The 16,422-nt window shown below is 39.8% G+C and overlaps 1 protein-coding gene across 1 annotated transcript in view; it reads right to left on the reverse strand.

Moving 5' to 3' along the window:
- Nucleotides 1–14,380, reverse strand: part of npr2 (natriuretic peptide receptor 2) — an 86,857-nt gene extending 72,477 nt beyond the window's left edge. Inside the window, exons 1-2 of the mRNA XM_069677208.1 lie at nucleotides 13,436–14,380; nucleotides 1,470–1,651 (exon numbers count right to left, since the gene is read on the reverse strand). Coding sequence (XP_069533309.1) covers nucleotides 1,470–1,651; nucleotides 13,436–14,132 — 879 coding nt within the window. The 5' untranslated portion in view covers nucleotides 14,133–14,380. The remainder of the gene's footprint in view (nucleotides 1–1,469; nucleotides 1,652–13,435) is intronic.
- Between the last annotated feature and the right edge of the window lie 2,042 nt (nucleotides 14,381–16,422).

Consider the following 16,422-nt stretch of genomic DNA (forward strand, 5'->3'; position numbering starts at 1 on the left):
TTGTAGGCATCCATCTTTGCTATTAAGAGCTATAGACATTTTTTTTCATGTCACAACAGTTACTGGAGCCCAACCACAAACTTCCCCAAGCAATTATAGCTCTGAGAAGAGCACCTCGCCATAATGAGCTCTGTTATCGCTCGCAGACAAATTAACGCCTTGCATGATCAGCAAAGTGAGAGCCAAAGTTTTGCTCGTCAGCCAAGGTTAGGAGCAGTTCACATTCAGATAAACACATTTGAGATCTCTGTGTTTGATGCTTAAGTTGTTTAATGCTGATTCATGGTTTCAACACTGCAAAAATCACTTTAATTAGTCAGGACATCTTGTCTCCGATCTAGAAATTGCTCGGCTCTTGAAATAAATCCAATCCTTGCTCCAGAAAGAGTGTGTGGGCTGAGTGAAGTCAAAACAGAACCCATTTAAACAACAAAAACTTGATTATTATGTATTTGCATAGAAACTTGACATTTAAAATGCAAATTAATAACATATTTTAGAGGAACACATATAAAGACAAAGTTATTCAGACATAAGAGGTGGAAATATGTAAGAATATGCAAAGAGGCGCAACACTAAATCACTTTAAAGCCCTTTAAATTGAAAGCAAAGGGAGCCATTCATTTCCATTAATTTGATAAGCAATGTAACTGTATTCTAAGCATTTTAAGCAAACATATGATAAGCCCATTATGAGAGAAATTGCCATAATCAATTCAATATTATGCACGATTTATATTCAGACAGCTGCTCTCCTTCGAAGGTTCATGAACACTGAATTAAAGAGAATTAAGAGAAGCCAGTTTGACATTTAGGGAGACAAATTAAACAAGTGACACATTCTGTGCCCACTCTCTGACATCTCAGAGCACTAATTTGTTGGACTAAAGGGCTTCCTGTGACAACAGATTTCTTAATGTCATGCAAGAATTTCACTCCTTAAAGTGGTCCAAAAGGTTGTGGAGACGCAATTTGCAAACTTATTGGCAAAAGTGATCCTAAGATCATCAGTTAGTGCACACATACGATTGTATTTCATGCATATCATTACAATAAAAGTTGCCTCTGATTGCGATTGGTCATAAGAAACTTTGTGGTATTTGATTAGAGACTATTGATTCTGAAAACATTTGAACCAAATGTCAGTTTCCAGCTAAATTTGAGGTCTTTGTTCTGTCTAAGAAAGTAAGTTGAGTCTGATAAAGATTATAGGATTTATGGGATTTAGAGAAAAAATGAACAGAAATGACAAATTAAATACCCCTTGTCAGGGACATCAATTTCTCATTCCAAGTGGCGGTTTTGCTCTTGTATAATTTCCTGTCTCTAATTACAAAGTGGGTGAAACTGTGACAGTTTGTATTCAATAAATCTGAATACAATCTGAATACAATTTTGCAAAAGTAGTGATCCAAACAAATGCATGGCTGAAAATGTGAGCCTGTACGTGCAATCCGTGTTCACTGTACCTTGAAGACCTTGATGGGATCGGCCCAGTCTGAGTCGGAGTTCTGCCATGGTTTGCGATCCGTCAAGCTCTCAGCGTAAACATCCAGATAGAAAATGGCATAGTTTTCCGGGTCCTGGATCTCGCTTTGGAACAGTTTCATGATGTTCAGGAACGTGTCCAGAGGGCCGCAGATGTAGACGACTGCAGACAGAAGAAGAAGAAAAAACAAGTGTTAATCTAAATCCACTAATCTAACCCACCTGCTTCTTTAAAATGATGGTGTCTGTATTCGTGTGCATTTTCCTCATTTTTAAGGAGTGACCTGCATTATTTTGTCTTCTTTCTCTTACTTCTACTACTGAAGATAATCATAGAAAACAAGTTGGTTTGTATTGAAAACAGGCTGAAATAATCACTGCCAGAGTTTTTCCCTTATTTTAAGTGAACAAGACTTTCAGGTCTCAATAATTTGTGTTGAGGGACCAGACATGTTTTCATTTTTTTCTCTGCATCTGAATTGTTTTGTTTCAAGCTTCAGCAGTGATCCGCATAGGATTATTTAAATTCAACAGAAGCGGTATGTATATGTAAATAAATGCCAGATGTAAGGCAGTGCATACATGCAGAGCCCGAGCACCATCTGTGACAGACACAAACAAGACAACATATTAACTGAAGCTGAAGGAGGGCTGAGAGCTTGGAAACCCACCGAAGGGTCTGCATGAGTGGTGGGAGGAGCCTGTAGCAAAGGGGCGGGGTTTAAGTGGCCTGACTGCTAATAGAAAAACTCCTTTATTTTGGTGTCGCTTGCCCAAATCCTCAAATTTCCTGTCAGGCAGCTGTGCTGATGTTTTTAAGTCTTAGTTGTGACTGGTGTTAAGTTTCAAAACATTCAACGGAAGAGGAGGAAATTTGAGGAAGATATGGAGAACTTTTAAAAGAGAGATTAGTAACTTGTTGTTTTAGTATTATATTTATTTATGTTAAGTGCATGATGCTGAGTGCTAATATTTAGTCCAGCACATTTACTGCGACTACACTGCCTTCTGTCTCATTTCCATTGCTCTATGTAGTAGCTTGTTGCCATTCTAAGTGACGATACCAATAATGGTTTTAAACCCTCAGTCATGCGACACAATTTCCACCATTTTTAAATCAACAACATAACAAGTAATGTGTATAATACATGTTGGTAGCTGGCACTTCAATGTTTGCTATGTCTGATTCAAATAGCTGTCTGCATTTAGATTTCTGCATGCTGATTGAGTAAAATCTTCAGCAGCATATGCACAAATTAAACATCTACCAGAGGCAGCAAAGATGCAAATATGGTGGCAGAAATCATTCAAAGGTGAGGATGAATATTGCTTCCCAGTACTTTGCACAATGAAGGCAAACAAAGGAAAGAATCATACCTGACTGTCCGTCTAGAAAAACCTCATTCTTTTCAGCAAATGCCCTAAAAGTGTTTCTGTTAAAGTGACAAAGGCCTCTAGTGGCCAAGTTATAATTCAAGTTATCATGACAACAAAGTCTAAACACCAATCAAGTTTTTCAGCCTAAACTTTAACCACAGAGGTGTAAACTCTTGCAGGAATGGCTAAGTCGTTCTGCGGACAGTGGCATCAAAACAGAAAGTGCCTTATGCGTCATTCTTCCGGAAGCATCCTATACATTTTATTACCTGAGATCTCTACTTGTTCTTGTTATCTTGATGTAACAACACTGCACCTCTGTAACGTCAGATTATCATAACTCGTATCCCCAGAGTTGCAAAAGCACAAAACAAACATTCACTGTCCTCATGGAAAATGGCAGCATGGCGTGTCCTGGTTTGTAATATCACAGTGACCAGCCTGTTTGTTTTGTTCTCTAGATCACCAGAAAATTTGCGACATCTCGAGTAAACAACCAGAAATTACAAATTATCGTGGGAAAACCGAGTAAATAAAATGTGTGGACGCATGTCAGCTTAGGGCTTCCGTACATTCTGGAGGGCATGGATTTACAATGTGTTTTGTTGTTGTGTTATGTTGATTCAAACAAACAGCAGGGTATCAGGTAAAGCTTTTCTGTATCAATGCAAATGGCGAAGTTTAAAGGGAAATAAATGCTTTTTTCTACAAATAATTTTTTTTTTTCCAGTGTTGTGCAAACACAAGCAGAGAAGAATCTTAAATCTGTGAGCCAATAGGTACTGGGAAACAGACAGATTTCAATCAGCAAGTAAGTATTGTGTTTTAATACCTAGGCCTATCCAACATAAAAATACAGTTAGAAATGTTAGCTTTGCACTCAATCACAATTTGCTGCTGCAGAAATCAAACCTGACACGGCATTTAAAGGCTCTGACAATGTCTCTACCCACTACCTTCAGCGTGCCACCTACACCCTCCCGCCTGCCTCATGAATAAAAAATGTAACATTATTTCCATTCGCAGCGTATGTCAGAGTGTCTCCTGCCAGCAGCATGCAGTCCTCACGGTTAGCAGACATTTCCTCATGTGTTAGACCAGAGTCTGCCGCTGCTTCAGACCCCGACTCTCATCTATTCCAACACGGTTCGCCACGCCAAGTAGTCCTGCAGTCTCCTGGACGGCTCCCAAAATAAATGTGCTACACAGCCGGGGGAAAATGTCCTCTTGTTTTCTAACAGTCGAACTGTACACGGACCTGCTGAGGCTTTACTTTACACAAAAACATATTAAGTTGTTTGGTACAAGTTGTTCCACTTCACTGATTTAAGGATGGTAATCAGCCCTGGTTCTGCTTTAATCACTACACTGTATAAAACATCATTCTGGTATAATTGAGCCTGTTATCAAATCCTAAATTTATATTTTTCTAGGATGAACTTGTTTAATAAATTGCACATAATCAAGTCTGCCTCCACTAAGCAGATCATGTTTTTGATATTGGTTGTTTTTTATCAGACAAATTCTAAAGAAGTCCATAATCAAGCTTCACTTTTACCCCCTCAAAGGACGTACTGTTGTTTTTCTCAGATTACAGATACTCTCACAATAAATTGTTGACAGATTTCCATGAACAAGTGATTTGTTTTTTCCTCTCTCAATCTAAGATGTTTTTTTTAGGATTTCTCAACACTGAAAGGTTGTGTGTGATATTTCCACATGCTGTCCAAGTTACGTGTTATCTTGGACAGGGTCTACCACCCACTCCATGATGTTCTGGTTATGCACAGGAGCACGTCCGTGACAGACTCATTCCCGCGAGATGCACCACAGAACGCCACAGGAAGTCACTCCTGCCTGTGGCCATCAAACTTTTCAACTCCTCCATCTGAACTGTGCACTGAACACTGAATATAAACTGGATTATAATGTGTGCAATAATCCAACTGTGCAATACTCATTAATACTGCCTTTAAAGTCTTCATTTAACAATGTTGTGATGATGTACTTAAAGCCCCCCTCCAGTGAAAATCAAGTGTTTAACCTTGTAAACATCTCCATGTAGTGTTTTTCATGTGTTACAGGACATGTCAGGAACAACATAAGCAGTCCTCCCCAATGGCTGGGCCTGTCTGCATTTAAACTGCAGTGTACCAAGGACAGGCTGAACAACACATTTTCAGATAGGCAGGTTTGAGACGTCACAGAGCTAAGGAGCCAATCCTGTTAATGGACGGGATGACGCTATGCATATCATTATGTGCAACCTATGGCAACCACTTCAGCGATGCTGTACCCGTCATCGTAATTTTTGCAAACTCACTACTGACTACTAACGTTAATGTTACTGCTATTGAATAGTGGGCGGGGACTATGCAGATTCAGGAATTTTCAAAGAGGGAGAAGGAGGAGATGCCTTGGGAGGATTTTTACATGTTACATATTTTGCAGAAAAACATATTAGATATAATACATATAGAGACAATTTATTATTTCAAGCAGAGCATTTTATACGTCTTAAAACACGACTGGAGCTGCTCTTTAACTGTTATTCTGGCATTTATATATTTAAATCACCATACATCCCATTTCTTGGAATAATATCTTTTATCTTTATTTTGTATTTTATTGTATATATAATGCACATATTTTACACATTTCTTACTTCTATTAATATTTCCGATATTTCTTTATTCCCTATATATTACTTCATGCTTCTCTCTGTATCAGAGCGACTGTCACGCCTAGATTTCCCCCTGCGTATTTCTGATATCTGATTTCTGAAGCACTGAACTTTTAAAAACGTTCATATTCATTTTCTTTCTAGATTTTCTGTGCAAATTAAATCCTGTAAACATCTTCCATCATCACAATGACACATCTAATAACACCAAACAGATGACAGATGTACAAGCCCTGTGAGTGCTTTTTTCTTGATACTGCTGCAGCCTGCCATGTTTCAAGATAATGACACCTTTACAGAGGGAGTTTTGTTAAGGAGAACACAGAAACTGTGATAAAACATCAAATTATGTCACCTCATAAGAAAAACAACTCCTGAGAGCTGAATAACAGATGATATGATTGTTAGGATGTTTATTTTCCACATCTCAGACTTTCTTCTTTTCTGATGACAAGACTCGACATTGTGGACAAAAGGTTTCACTGCCTAAAACATGGAGACAACCTGTTTCTCATTGTCTGGCCTGGCAGGTCTCTTTAAATGTTATAATCCTTTATGACACGGCTGTGTTAAATACTTGATTCTGGTTGGTTAATCACGGCATTCCAAGGTTATTTCTCAATAACAGATTGTTGCTGTGAAGAACAGACCATTGCTAGGGATTCCACTCTAATCACACAATCTGGAGCACAAACTGTAATCATATCTATCCGCCGAAAGAAGTCCGGTAAATTTGAAAATGGAAATTGAATCATTTTTAAATTAATAAAATAATTTCCAAATCAATATGTTGTGTCAAATAATTGACTTTGTAAGTAAAAAGAGTAATAAGCAAGATAATGTATAGTGAGTAGGTTGTTATCGCAGAGGAACCCCTTCAGGGTGAGACAACAGGGTGAGTTCCAGTCTGCGATGACAACCTGCTCACTATATATTATCTCTTATGTATATAATTCTATACAACAACCCTCCCATTGGTCCTATTTATTTCTTCATTGTTATTTAGCAGCAGTCATTAAATGTATTTATACTCTGTAATTACCTCTGTTGTAGTTTCCATTCATTCCTGCGTGGGATTCAATTTACATACTTAGGTACATTGCTCTTACAGGAAACGGTGCAACATGTAATCCAACGTTTTATTTTTCTGATTTCAGCATCATTGACATAATTCATGTTGAGAAACACATGTGGCTTTTATTGTGAAGCACTCACAGGAAACGCAATGAATCTGTCACTAAATGTAGTGCTTGCAGCCTTGCTGGTTTTCAATGTAACTGGAAGAGTTTAACTGCCTTGCACAAGTTTTAAATTGCCTCCACTCACAAGACATTCACAGCAAACAACACCTGCATGTTCAGGATGTGATGCATCACTCAAAAGCCGATGCATGTGTGCATTTCCACACAGCAGAATGTTGTTTTTGTTGAAACAACATTAGGTAATTAATCATATCAGAACATTGCCTGGTTGGGTCCACTGTCCAGTTGCTCTTATTCAGGACACCTCACATAACCAATGGGGTGTTTCTCACCTCACATGTGGGACACCTTCAGTCTAATACAACAACAGTCCTGCAATAAATCCTTCCTCTGAAGGTGTTTATGTTCATTTTAATCTACTGTCAGATAAAAATAGCGTAGGCAGATGTTAGATGTTAGTTAACATGTCTCAGTCTAACACAACACAATCCAACAGCTGGCCTGTGTAAGCACAGAGAGGGACTAAACATGGGAGAACCACTGTGACGCTCTGTAAGAATAATCCATAAAAAACGATACGTATTCCACCATTCATTCTTCCACAAAACACAACAGCTACCAGTTACCTGCTTGTAAAATCAAAGTTCTTAGTCAATTTGTGCGTACGTGCATTCGTACAGTCAACAGAAAAATATCCACTCCCAAGCTCGCCCCCTCTTCATCAATGCCAAAACCCAGAAGTGAACAGGTGAGTGCAGTCAATATAATCAGTGACATTACCGCAAGTTCCAGTGAATACGCCCACCATCAATTATAAACTCACAGTAATCGACCAATAATAATTAAACTATCAAACAGAGAATCCAACTAAACGTATATTTATGGCTCCTACACACGCCTTAAATAAGTTTGCTGGAAGAAGTGCTTCTCTTCTTTGAGTTGTGGTGTTCTCATAGCCCCCATTTGGTCCATCATTTTCTTTTATCAGGACATGTCAGTGTGAATTAAAATGGCTTATTGGTTTGCAATGTCGGTTCCTCTTGTTTGCGGTATTAAGCAGTGAGTCTCCTGAAACCAATAATAAAGGAGGATGAGCCAGGATGGATTAAATGACACATTAATCTATCTAGTTTGAAATTTTCAGTTCTTTTTTTCACAAGTTTTAAGAAAATACGAGTTGAAGACCTGAAAGATGAAAGATATTTTTGCAGTTGATATGAAGGCCTGTAATACAAATTTAATGCAACTGTGGAAGCAGGTAATATTCCTGCAAATTTGTAACATAATTTTAAGCAGTTAAGCTTCTAAATTACATGTAATTTGGTTTGGTTTGTAAATTGGGACGTTTATACTGTTTTCAATGCCTCCATGCACACTTACATGCAGGTGCACAAGCAGAAAGTCAGCCAATTACAGCAGCTGGTCGGATATTTTAATGTGACTGTTTCATGTTCGTGCTGTATCTGAATCTTTCCATAGAAGATCATCCTCCAGCTCGTTCTGTCTTCATGCTCTAATCTGTCTGTCGGGCTTTTACGACTCTGCTGTAAAACACGTGATTTACAGCTTTCGCTCTGCAGCATGTCTCGGTTTTAAAAACTCTGCAAAACCGAATGCAAGTTACATATGTAACCTCACGCCACTGCTGCATTCAGGGAGTGTTTTTTCATGGGAAACAATTGCAAAGAGCTTCTACCTTTTCAAGCTCCAAACCACTGACATACTTGAAAAAAGAATCACAACACAGCCTGTTCTATTCTTTCACTCACATACATGACATTTTCCCTTTTGTGTCATTAATGGACTGAAAAGCATTGGAGCGAGAGTGTCACTGGGTGATGTGATGGGAGCTGGAATATATTCACGTGTTTAGAGAACTGCTTTCATCTCACGCTGCACCGGGGCTCGAGGGACGGCTCAAAAGCTTTAATTAAGGGGTCAGACAGCCGTATAGTTTATGTGTCCAGGTTTTTAGAGGTTTCTGCCTCCACACCAATATAATGCAGTGACAGAAATTTCACACTGTTGGGAAAACAAATCAAAAGCAACACTTCTTCCCACGGATAATGTCTCTGTTGCTCCGGACTGAACACAATGTTTTTGTAGGGAGTATTTCTTTGTTAAATACTAGTAATAATGGAAACTGTGCAGGTAAAAGAGAAACAAGTATTAGTGGTGCAACAATCCACAGTTGGGCCCCTGTTCTAGTATCATATTTTTCAAGGACATTCTCAAGTGCCAGTGTTTAAGGCAAAAAAGTTTAATTAGTGTGAAATTCCTCAACAAAATTGAATTGTTGTGTTTGTTGCCTTTGGCAGAGCAAAAGTGGAGGAACGATAATACAGAAAAGATCGCTTTGACCCTAAATGGTCTATAACTTTGGGAAGATAACAACCTGATTTACTGTCAATACATCTGTCAATTTAACTGCCACCATTACTTCCTGCTTATTTTTGTGGATTACTTATTGTAATATTGTTATTCTATTAGGCGCTTTCTCTTTTGCATTAACCCATATATTTTATATTTCCATTTTTATTTGAGTTGTGTGTTTTTTTTCTCTCTAATGTTTGTCCTGTATTTTTGGAGCAATCTGGCTCAAGAATTTCCTTCTTGATTAATAAAGTTTTATCTTATTTAAATTGTGTTTTGTTAAGACCTAACTATCAGTAGAGAGTGCTATGTTTGTTACGCCTACGTAGTTTTCTTTCAACATTGAAGAGTCATTCCTGTAAGAAGGCTTACTTTAAAAGCCAATTAGTCAGTCGACTTTACTTTCGTGAGGATATTACTTTTTTGTTTTTGAGGAAAATGTCGCAAACAACTATTTGATGGTTTGCTGTGTGCAGATATTTATGGAAGACTTGTAATGACTTCAATATTTTGCCTTTCAGATTGCACTAGATGAAAAACACTTGAATGAATTCTTAGGATTACGACGTAATACAGTGCAAACCAAAGATAAACCTGTCAGCCTCAGCAGCAATGTTAGCTGTTTTCATTAGCAATTGTTAGCATGCTAACACCCCTAACCTTAGATGGGAAACACCTTATATCAGGGTGTCAGCATTTTCACTGTAAACATGTTAGCATGCTGTTGTTAGCTTTCATCTCCAAACACTGCTGTTCAGCCATATAGCTGCTTGCTTGGCAGTATACTTCGAGTATTGTTAGGCCTCAAAATTACAGAACTTAGTATGCTGTACCTGTCTTATGTGATACTTACGGCTGAATATTCCCTTACAATTTATTTATGAAACTATAAAAAATGTAGGCCTACATGCAGTGTCCCTGGGACTTTTGGGGCTCCAGGGGTCTGGAGAGTCTGTTTGCTTACAAGTTAATGTTTAAAGAACAGAATCAAGGTAAAGTCGGTCACCTCCATCTGTTAACAGGAGTAAAGATAAAGCAGTGGACGACCACTAGAAAGTATCTACAATGAAAAATAACCAAGTATCAATTCCTGAAACTTGTTAAAGTGTCCTTCGTTTTGTCTGCATTTTCCAGTTATTAAAGGAGGAATTTGGGGAATTTGAGGTGGTGGTGGGAGGGGTGTTTCACTCAGCAACAACACGCAATTACTTGGTCAGCTGTCAGCGCTCCAATGATCTGTGGCTTCACAATAAAAGCCTCAGTTTTCCTTTCACACCTCAGCTCAGCCTCTTGCCGTTTGAACCCAGTCAGCAGTCGAGACATTACAGAGCCAACAGCCCGGAGGTTATCTTCTGGGATAAAAGTAGGCCGAGCCGGGACAAGCCCTGACAAAACCATTAGCTTCCCTGACCTCCAGCTCACTGCCGCAGCTCCATAATTCACCTGGGAAGACGGGAATGTTGGCGGTTTGCACCTTTCACCTCTTTCCGTAGCTGCTGTGCCGCCCTTTAATTACTTTTAGTTTGTGTTTATTGCATTGTTTGTTGGTGCTGTTACTGTAACAACAGATTAAGATGTTTAAAAGTCTATTTGTTTCACAGTGCCAGAAACCATAATATTCCAAGATTTACTGGTCGGAAACTTGCTCCAAGATGTTTTGTTGGTTCCCAAATTGATTCCTTCCAAATGTTCCCAGGAGTAGAGGAAGATATTTTGCAACAAATCCATTCAATAGAGCTCAATATCAGGATAAGTTATGCATATCTGAGTATTTAAGCCTTAAGATAAAAAGAAACATTACATGACCGTAATTTCTTGAATTATATGTTATAAAAAGCAAAGTGGAAAGCATATTTACTCCAACTTAAACATTTCATAGTGCCCTTTTTTCAACATAACTGTCGTCTGTGTTGGTCACTTTGCAGGTTCAGTCAAATTTTACTCTTAAAATCAGATAAATCTGCCTGTTGGAAGATATTCAATGTAGAAATAAAACTATTTTGTGATGAAGTAACTGAACAGTAAAAGAACATTTTGAACCTGTAGAGGAGCCAACATGTTCTCCAAACTAAAAGGACAAAGAACATCATTTCGTGTTGCCTTCAAAATAAAGTCCTAAAGGTATTTTTGTATCTTAGACCCCTGTTTGTCACTACCTCATCTTTAGAAAAACCTTAAAACGTCTGTATTTATTTTTCTAATATGCCTGCTACAGTTTGTAAAGATTCGGTTACGTTAAGGCAAAAGACTGATGCTAATATTGTCTCTTAGAAGAGGGGCATGGCTTCTTCTGTTGTGGGATTTAATTTGTGAAACACTTTGTAATGCAGCACTAACACTTGAGTGGATGTATTTTCCTATCTAGTATTACTTTTTGGATTTAAGTCTTCGTTCCATTGCTGCAAACTAATTTTTGATCCAGAGCAATTTGGGATATGATACAAACTTTTAGTCCCAGAATATAAATTCTGTGCCGGCGTGATGATAGCAAACCTGGCAGCCTCCCTGTGCTCACATGACTGTAGGAAAGTTCACTCTGTCACTGCGACTGGATGTTGTTTAAGAAACAGATCAAGCACAGAACTTCTTCCTCTAGAACAACAAACTGACTTTTTTTCTTTTCAGTTCTTGAACAAAGAAGATGCAACATGTTCATGACAATAAGTGAGCTTTACATAAGTTGTTTTCTTACTTTGAACTGAGCTGTCTGTATGCTAAGCTAGGCTAATCACCTCCTGACTCCAGCTCTTCAGTTATGCACAGGCCTGAGACTACGATCAATCTTATGATCTGATTCTGAGAAAGAAGACATGTTAATCAGATTTTTGAAAATGTTGAACTATCAATTTAATCAACTCTTAATATAACGGCAACTTTAACTAATAAAACTGATCAGTCAATGAGTTTTTTCCACAACCTGAAACCCAAGAGCTTTTCCTGTTTAAGGCTTACAAGTGTAAAAAAAGTGGTAATTAATTATTTAGCATTAATAAACAGTTTGATGAAACTAAAAAAAGGATGAATATATATGTTGTTTTGACTCTGCAGGTTTTAAAAACGATGCTCTTGAATTGATTCATCAGCTTTCATTTGGTAAGTAATCTCTCTCAAACAGACATACACGTGCAGCTGCGCGTGTGCACTCTGTCACACAATTAACTTTTCACAACAGCAGTAATGATTAAGTCAGCCTCACAATGTTTCCACTTAATTAAACTTAAAGAGAGAACAGTGACGAGTGATTTAACAGCCACGCTGCTGTGGGATTTAAGCTGCATCCAAAAACAGCTGTTGATTCTTTTATTACATGCACATTTCTATTTTGCAACTTGATAAAAGAAAATAAACTCCATGTTTCCTCCTTTTATTACACCTTAAGTAGCTTTTTGGTTGAAAAGTCCTATTGAATGAATGTCCTACAATGAAGACATCATCACGTATATTATGTAGCTACTATCTTGTTCCAATGCTGAATCCAACAAGTTAAATAAAAAATGACTGCATCCAGCTAGAAATTGAGGCATTATTTTACACACGTCCCAAACTTTTCACTAACGTGTTTCCCAAAACTTTAGCAGGACATATTTGGAAACTAGAAACTAGAATTTAAAAAGTCAACTTGTGTAGATTTCAGAAAAGTTGGGTTTCACCTGCAGGGCATGTTTTGGCTGAGAGGACACCCATTTGATCTCATCCTCTCTCTCTCTCTCTCTCTCTCTCTCTCTTTAAAACGCAGGTGGTGGTCTTCCTCAGGCAGTAAACCAGCACCAGCAGCAGCAGACTGCCCACAGCCTAAACATTCCTGTGTAATAACGCCGGAATAAATAGGCTTCTCCCTGCACCTTTTCCAATCCACCTCTGTTTCTGCTCCACTACTTCACTGTGACCTCATTGTGTAGAAGGGGAATCTCCCACTGAAGGAACACACTTAAAACTAATGCCAATGCTTAAAATAAATGCTCCAAATTTGAGGCAGTTTCCCCCTAAAAGAAGAGATAAATCTGCCTGGAGGTGACTGGTGTGAGAAAAGTTTCCTAAACTGTTTCCCTAGTAGATGATCCAGTTAGAAGGAATTTCCTCCTCCATCCGCTGGCTTTATCTTTATAGTAACCAGCTGGTGATCTGCTGTATTTCCAGATACTGTCACATACTTGAAAGACAAGCTGCTAATGCAAGAAAATAAAAGATTTAGATCTAGCAGTAAAGATGTTTTCGAAGTGGTCCCTGGGAAACCTGAATTTGAGCTTTTGTAAAACTTTTGTTAAACTGTAAAACATTATTTACAACACATTTTTCTAGAGCATGAACTTACTTCTCCCACGCTCCTTCATGAACGTTATAAGATCCTTGTAGTACTTGAAGTCGTCCTCATACGGCTGGGCCTCCACAGTGACGTTCATCTCCTCCTTCAGGTTCAGGTAGATCCCCTCTGACAGAAAGTAGTGCGGCCGGTCGTCCTGCCGCAGGTCGTGGAAGATCACCACGGCGCGGGACGTCCAGTTGAAGTGTGTGTGCAGCACGTTGATAAAGTCCCCCAGTTTGGTGGTGGACGGCCCACTGCGCACGATGGTCCGGTATTCCTCGCGCTTGTCGAAGCCGTACGCGGGTCCTCCGGCGGTAATCAGCGGGAGTTTCCAGTGGGACGCGAATCGCCCCACAGAGGCGAGCGGGTAAACACACCCGGGCCCGAAGAAAGCGTCCGGGCGGATGTAAAGCTTCGCGTCAACGGCCACCACCTGCGCCCGACTCTCTGCGCACGAGCCCGCCTCGGGATCTTCAGTGCTGTAGTTCAAGATGTTGATGTAGCGGCCGAGCAGCAGCCCGTGTTTGCCGTGCAGGTCCTCGTGCGCCATGAGGATGGCCGGGAAGACGCGAGGCAGAGCCCACGGGTACTTGAGGTGGTTGTCCGGGAGCATCACAGCCACGGTTATGTTACCTGTGCATCCCGGGAGGAAGCAGCAGGACATCGCCGCGAGCAGGCAGCATCCCAGCGCACTTCTGCATCCCATGTCGCGTCCCGGAGATGTCCCAGAGAGAAAAGTGTGGGCACGAGGAGCGCACCGCTTGGAGAGGAGACACGGCTGTGGCACCCTCACACCAAAACATATGTATCCGTCTTCCTCGCTCTCTTTCTCCTTCCCTCTCTTTCAAAAGTCAAACAAAGTGGTCAAAAGCATCATCTTGCCAGCCCGGCTGTGCCATGCGCATCCGGTGCGTAAATTTGCCCCAAATAAAGTTCCGGTGTTTCCCAAATCCACGTTCCCAGCGCAGCGGGTTCTCACGCTGACGGTCTCTTGGAGAGTGATAACATTCATCCAGATGACTGCAACTTAAATCAGAGCAGCCCTCTGCTCGGCCCACGCACGTCACACACTGCAAGAAAAGTCTATTTCCATCAATCTGTTGACCAATGAGTTTAAATAGGATTATTCCTTCGACAGTTAACACAATGTCTCCAGTAAGCTCAGAAGATTTCTGATAAGTTCGTATTTTGATTAATTTAATGTTTTATTCTACGTCCTTACAAAAGCATGAATACTGACTGACTTTTTTTTGTTTGAATAAACTCGCAAATTAAACGACCGGAAACAGGAAGACCAAGTGTGTAAACGGAACCACGTTGTTCACGTTCAATGAAAAATCTGATTTTAAGACAAAGAGCAATACTTGTAAGACATGTTAAAATATTGAATAGATCTATTTTTTGCAGTGTTTGAATTAACAACTCTAAAACGGGTGAGAGGCGCCCCCTGCCGGTCATTTCAGAGAGAACAATAAAGGGCTGCCACAGTCTCCGGTGCATCGTTAGTGCTGGGTAATTAGGGATTATTAATTAAAGGCGCAGACGTGCAGCCTTTAATGGTTTCAAAGGTTTTTAGTATTTCTCAGCGGCTATTAACAAGTTAGAGTAATGATGCAGAGTAATATCGGAGGTTTTTGACAGATTGAAGGTATCAGTTGCTATATTAGTCTAAATAAGCAGTGTCTGCTTATTCATATGCAGGTCAGCATATCAATCAGAGTGATCAAACAGCTCCTCCTGCCGGACATGTCTTGGATTGTGGTCCCAGGGAAAAATTCCTGCTCCAACTATAAAGGTGTTTTGATAAAGTTTAAGAAGGTTGTGTTCAACTGGTTTGATAACGGGACAGAAAATAATAATCTCACAAAATCAGTCAAAGGTCAAACTGTGCTATAAAAGTGGTCGATGGATCGCTTTGATCAGAATCTGGGTTATTAAGGCAATTTATATTCAAATCTTTATTTTAATGGAACCTTGATAAATATCAAGGGGACAACCAAACCAAGGCATAGTATCATAATGTGTCATAATGAGTGTAATTGATGGTTAATTACTTCATGGTAAAAGATGTAATAAGAATGACAGATACGCTAATTCTAACCCAATGTCAGGATGATGGGGAGTGGGACGCAATTGTAGACTGAGGGGTATCTTTAAGTTATAACCACAAAAAATCGCAAGCGATTGGATGGGACAGGGGACATGCCAAAATAATGAGGAGCTAAAAACAAACAAGCTCAATTAGACACACACACTTGACACTGCCCTGAGATGATTCCCTCACCAAACTCAATGAGTGGTGAGTGCGAGTGCCCCTCACACCTGGGACCTTAAAGGAGAAATTCGCCCCTGGAAAAAGCCACTGTCAGTCAAAGCTGGTGTTCTCTGTAATCAATAGAAGCAATAATATTTGAAATTGGCTCCATAGCTGTGAAGAAAGTTGTACAAACAGCTCGTGGTTTCACTCATTCAACATTCCTACAACACCCAGCATGCATTGCGGCCCTCCCTCTGAAAGCAACAGCCCAGCGAGAGACGCTGGAGTGAAATACCGTTTTGCTGCAGGCAACAGCTCAGAGCGGTACAGAATCCGAAATACGACGAGAATATACCGGTGGATTGTCTAAAAACTCTTCAGGTCTGCAGTCTACATTTTAAACCTGACGATTTTGAATGAGACATGACATCAGTGTAATTTAGCGAGCTCCCTGGCCTCTGCCAGATGACGCGTATTATATAGTCCCGCGGGCCCACTGGAGAAGCGGATAGCGTCCTCCAAAGGCACAGAGGGAAATTGCATTTTGTTTTCTACCATAATAGCGTTCGCTCCCCATAATAGCACGATAGGACTGAAGTTCAAAAACGATGAACTGGCCCTTTACGCTTCCATGACTCTTGCAAGATGTTTCAATGATAATTCAAGCGAGAGTAAATAATAATCAGCCCCGGTTTCCCCTACTAGCTAACATGACCATTCTAATGATTTTAATGTTTGA

This window comes from Semicossyphus pulcher, unplaced genomic scaffold, assembly GCF_022749685.1.
Source record: "Semicossyphus pulcher isolate SPU_LCO1_2020_fin unplaced genomic scaffold, fSemPul1.0.p SCAF_28, whole genome shotgun sequence".
Taxonomy (NCBI): domain Eukaryota; kingdom Metazoa; phylum Chordata; class Actinopteri; order Labriformes; family Labridae; genus Semicossyphus; species Semicossyphus pulcher.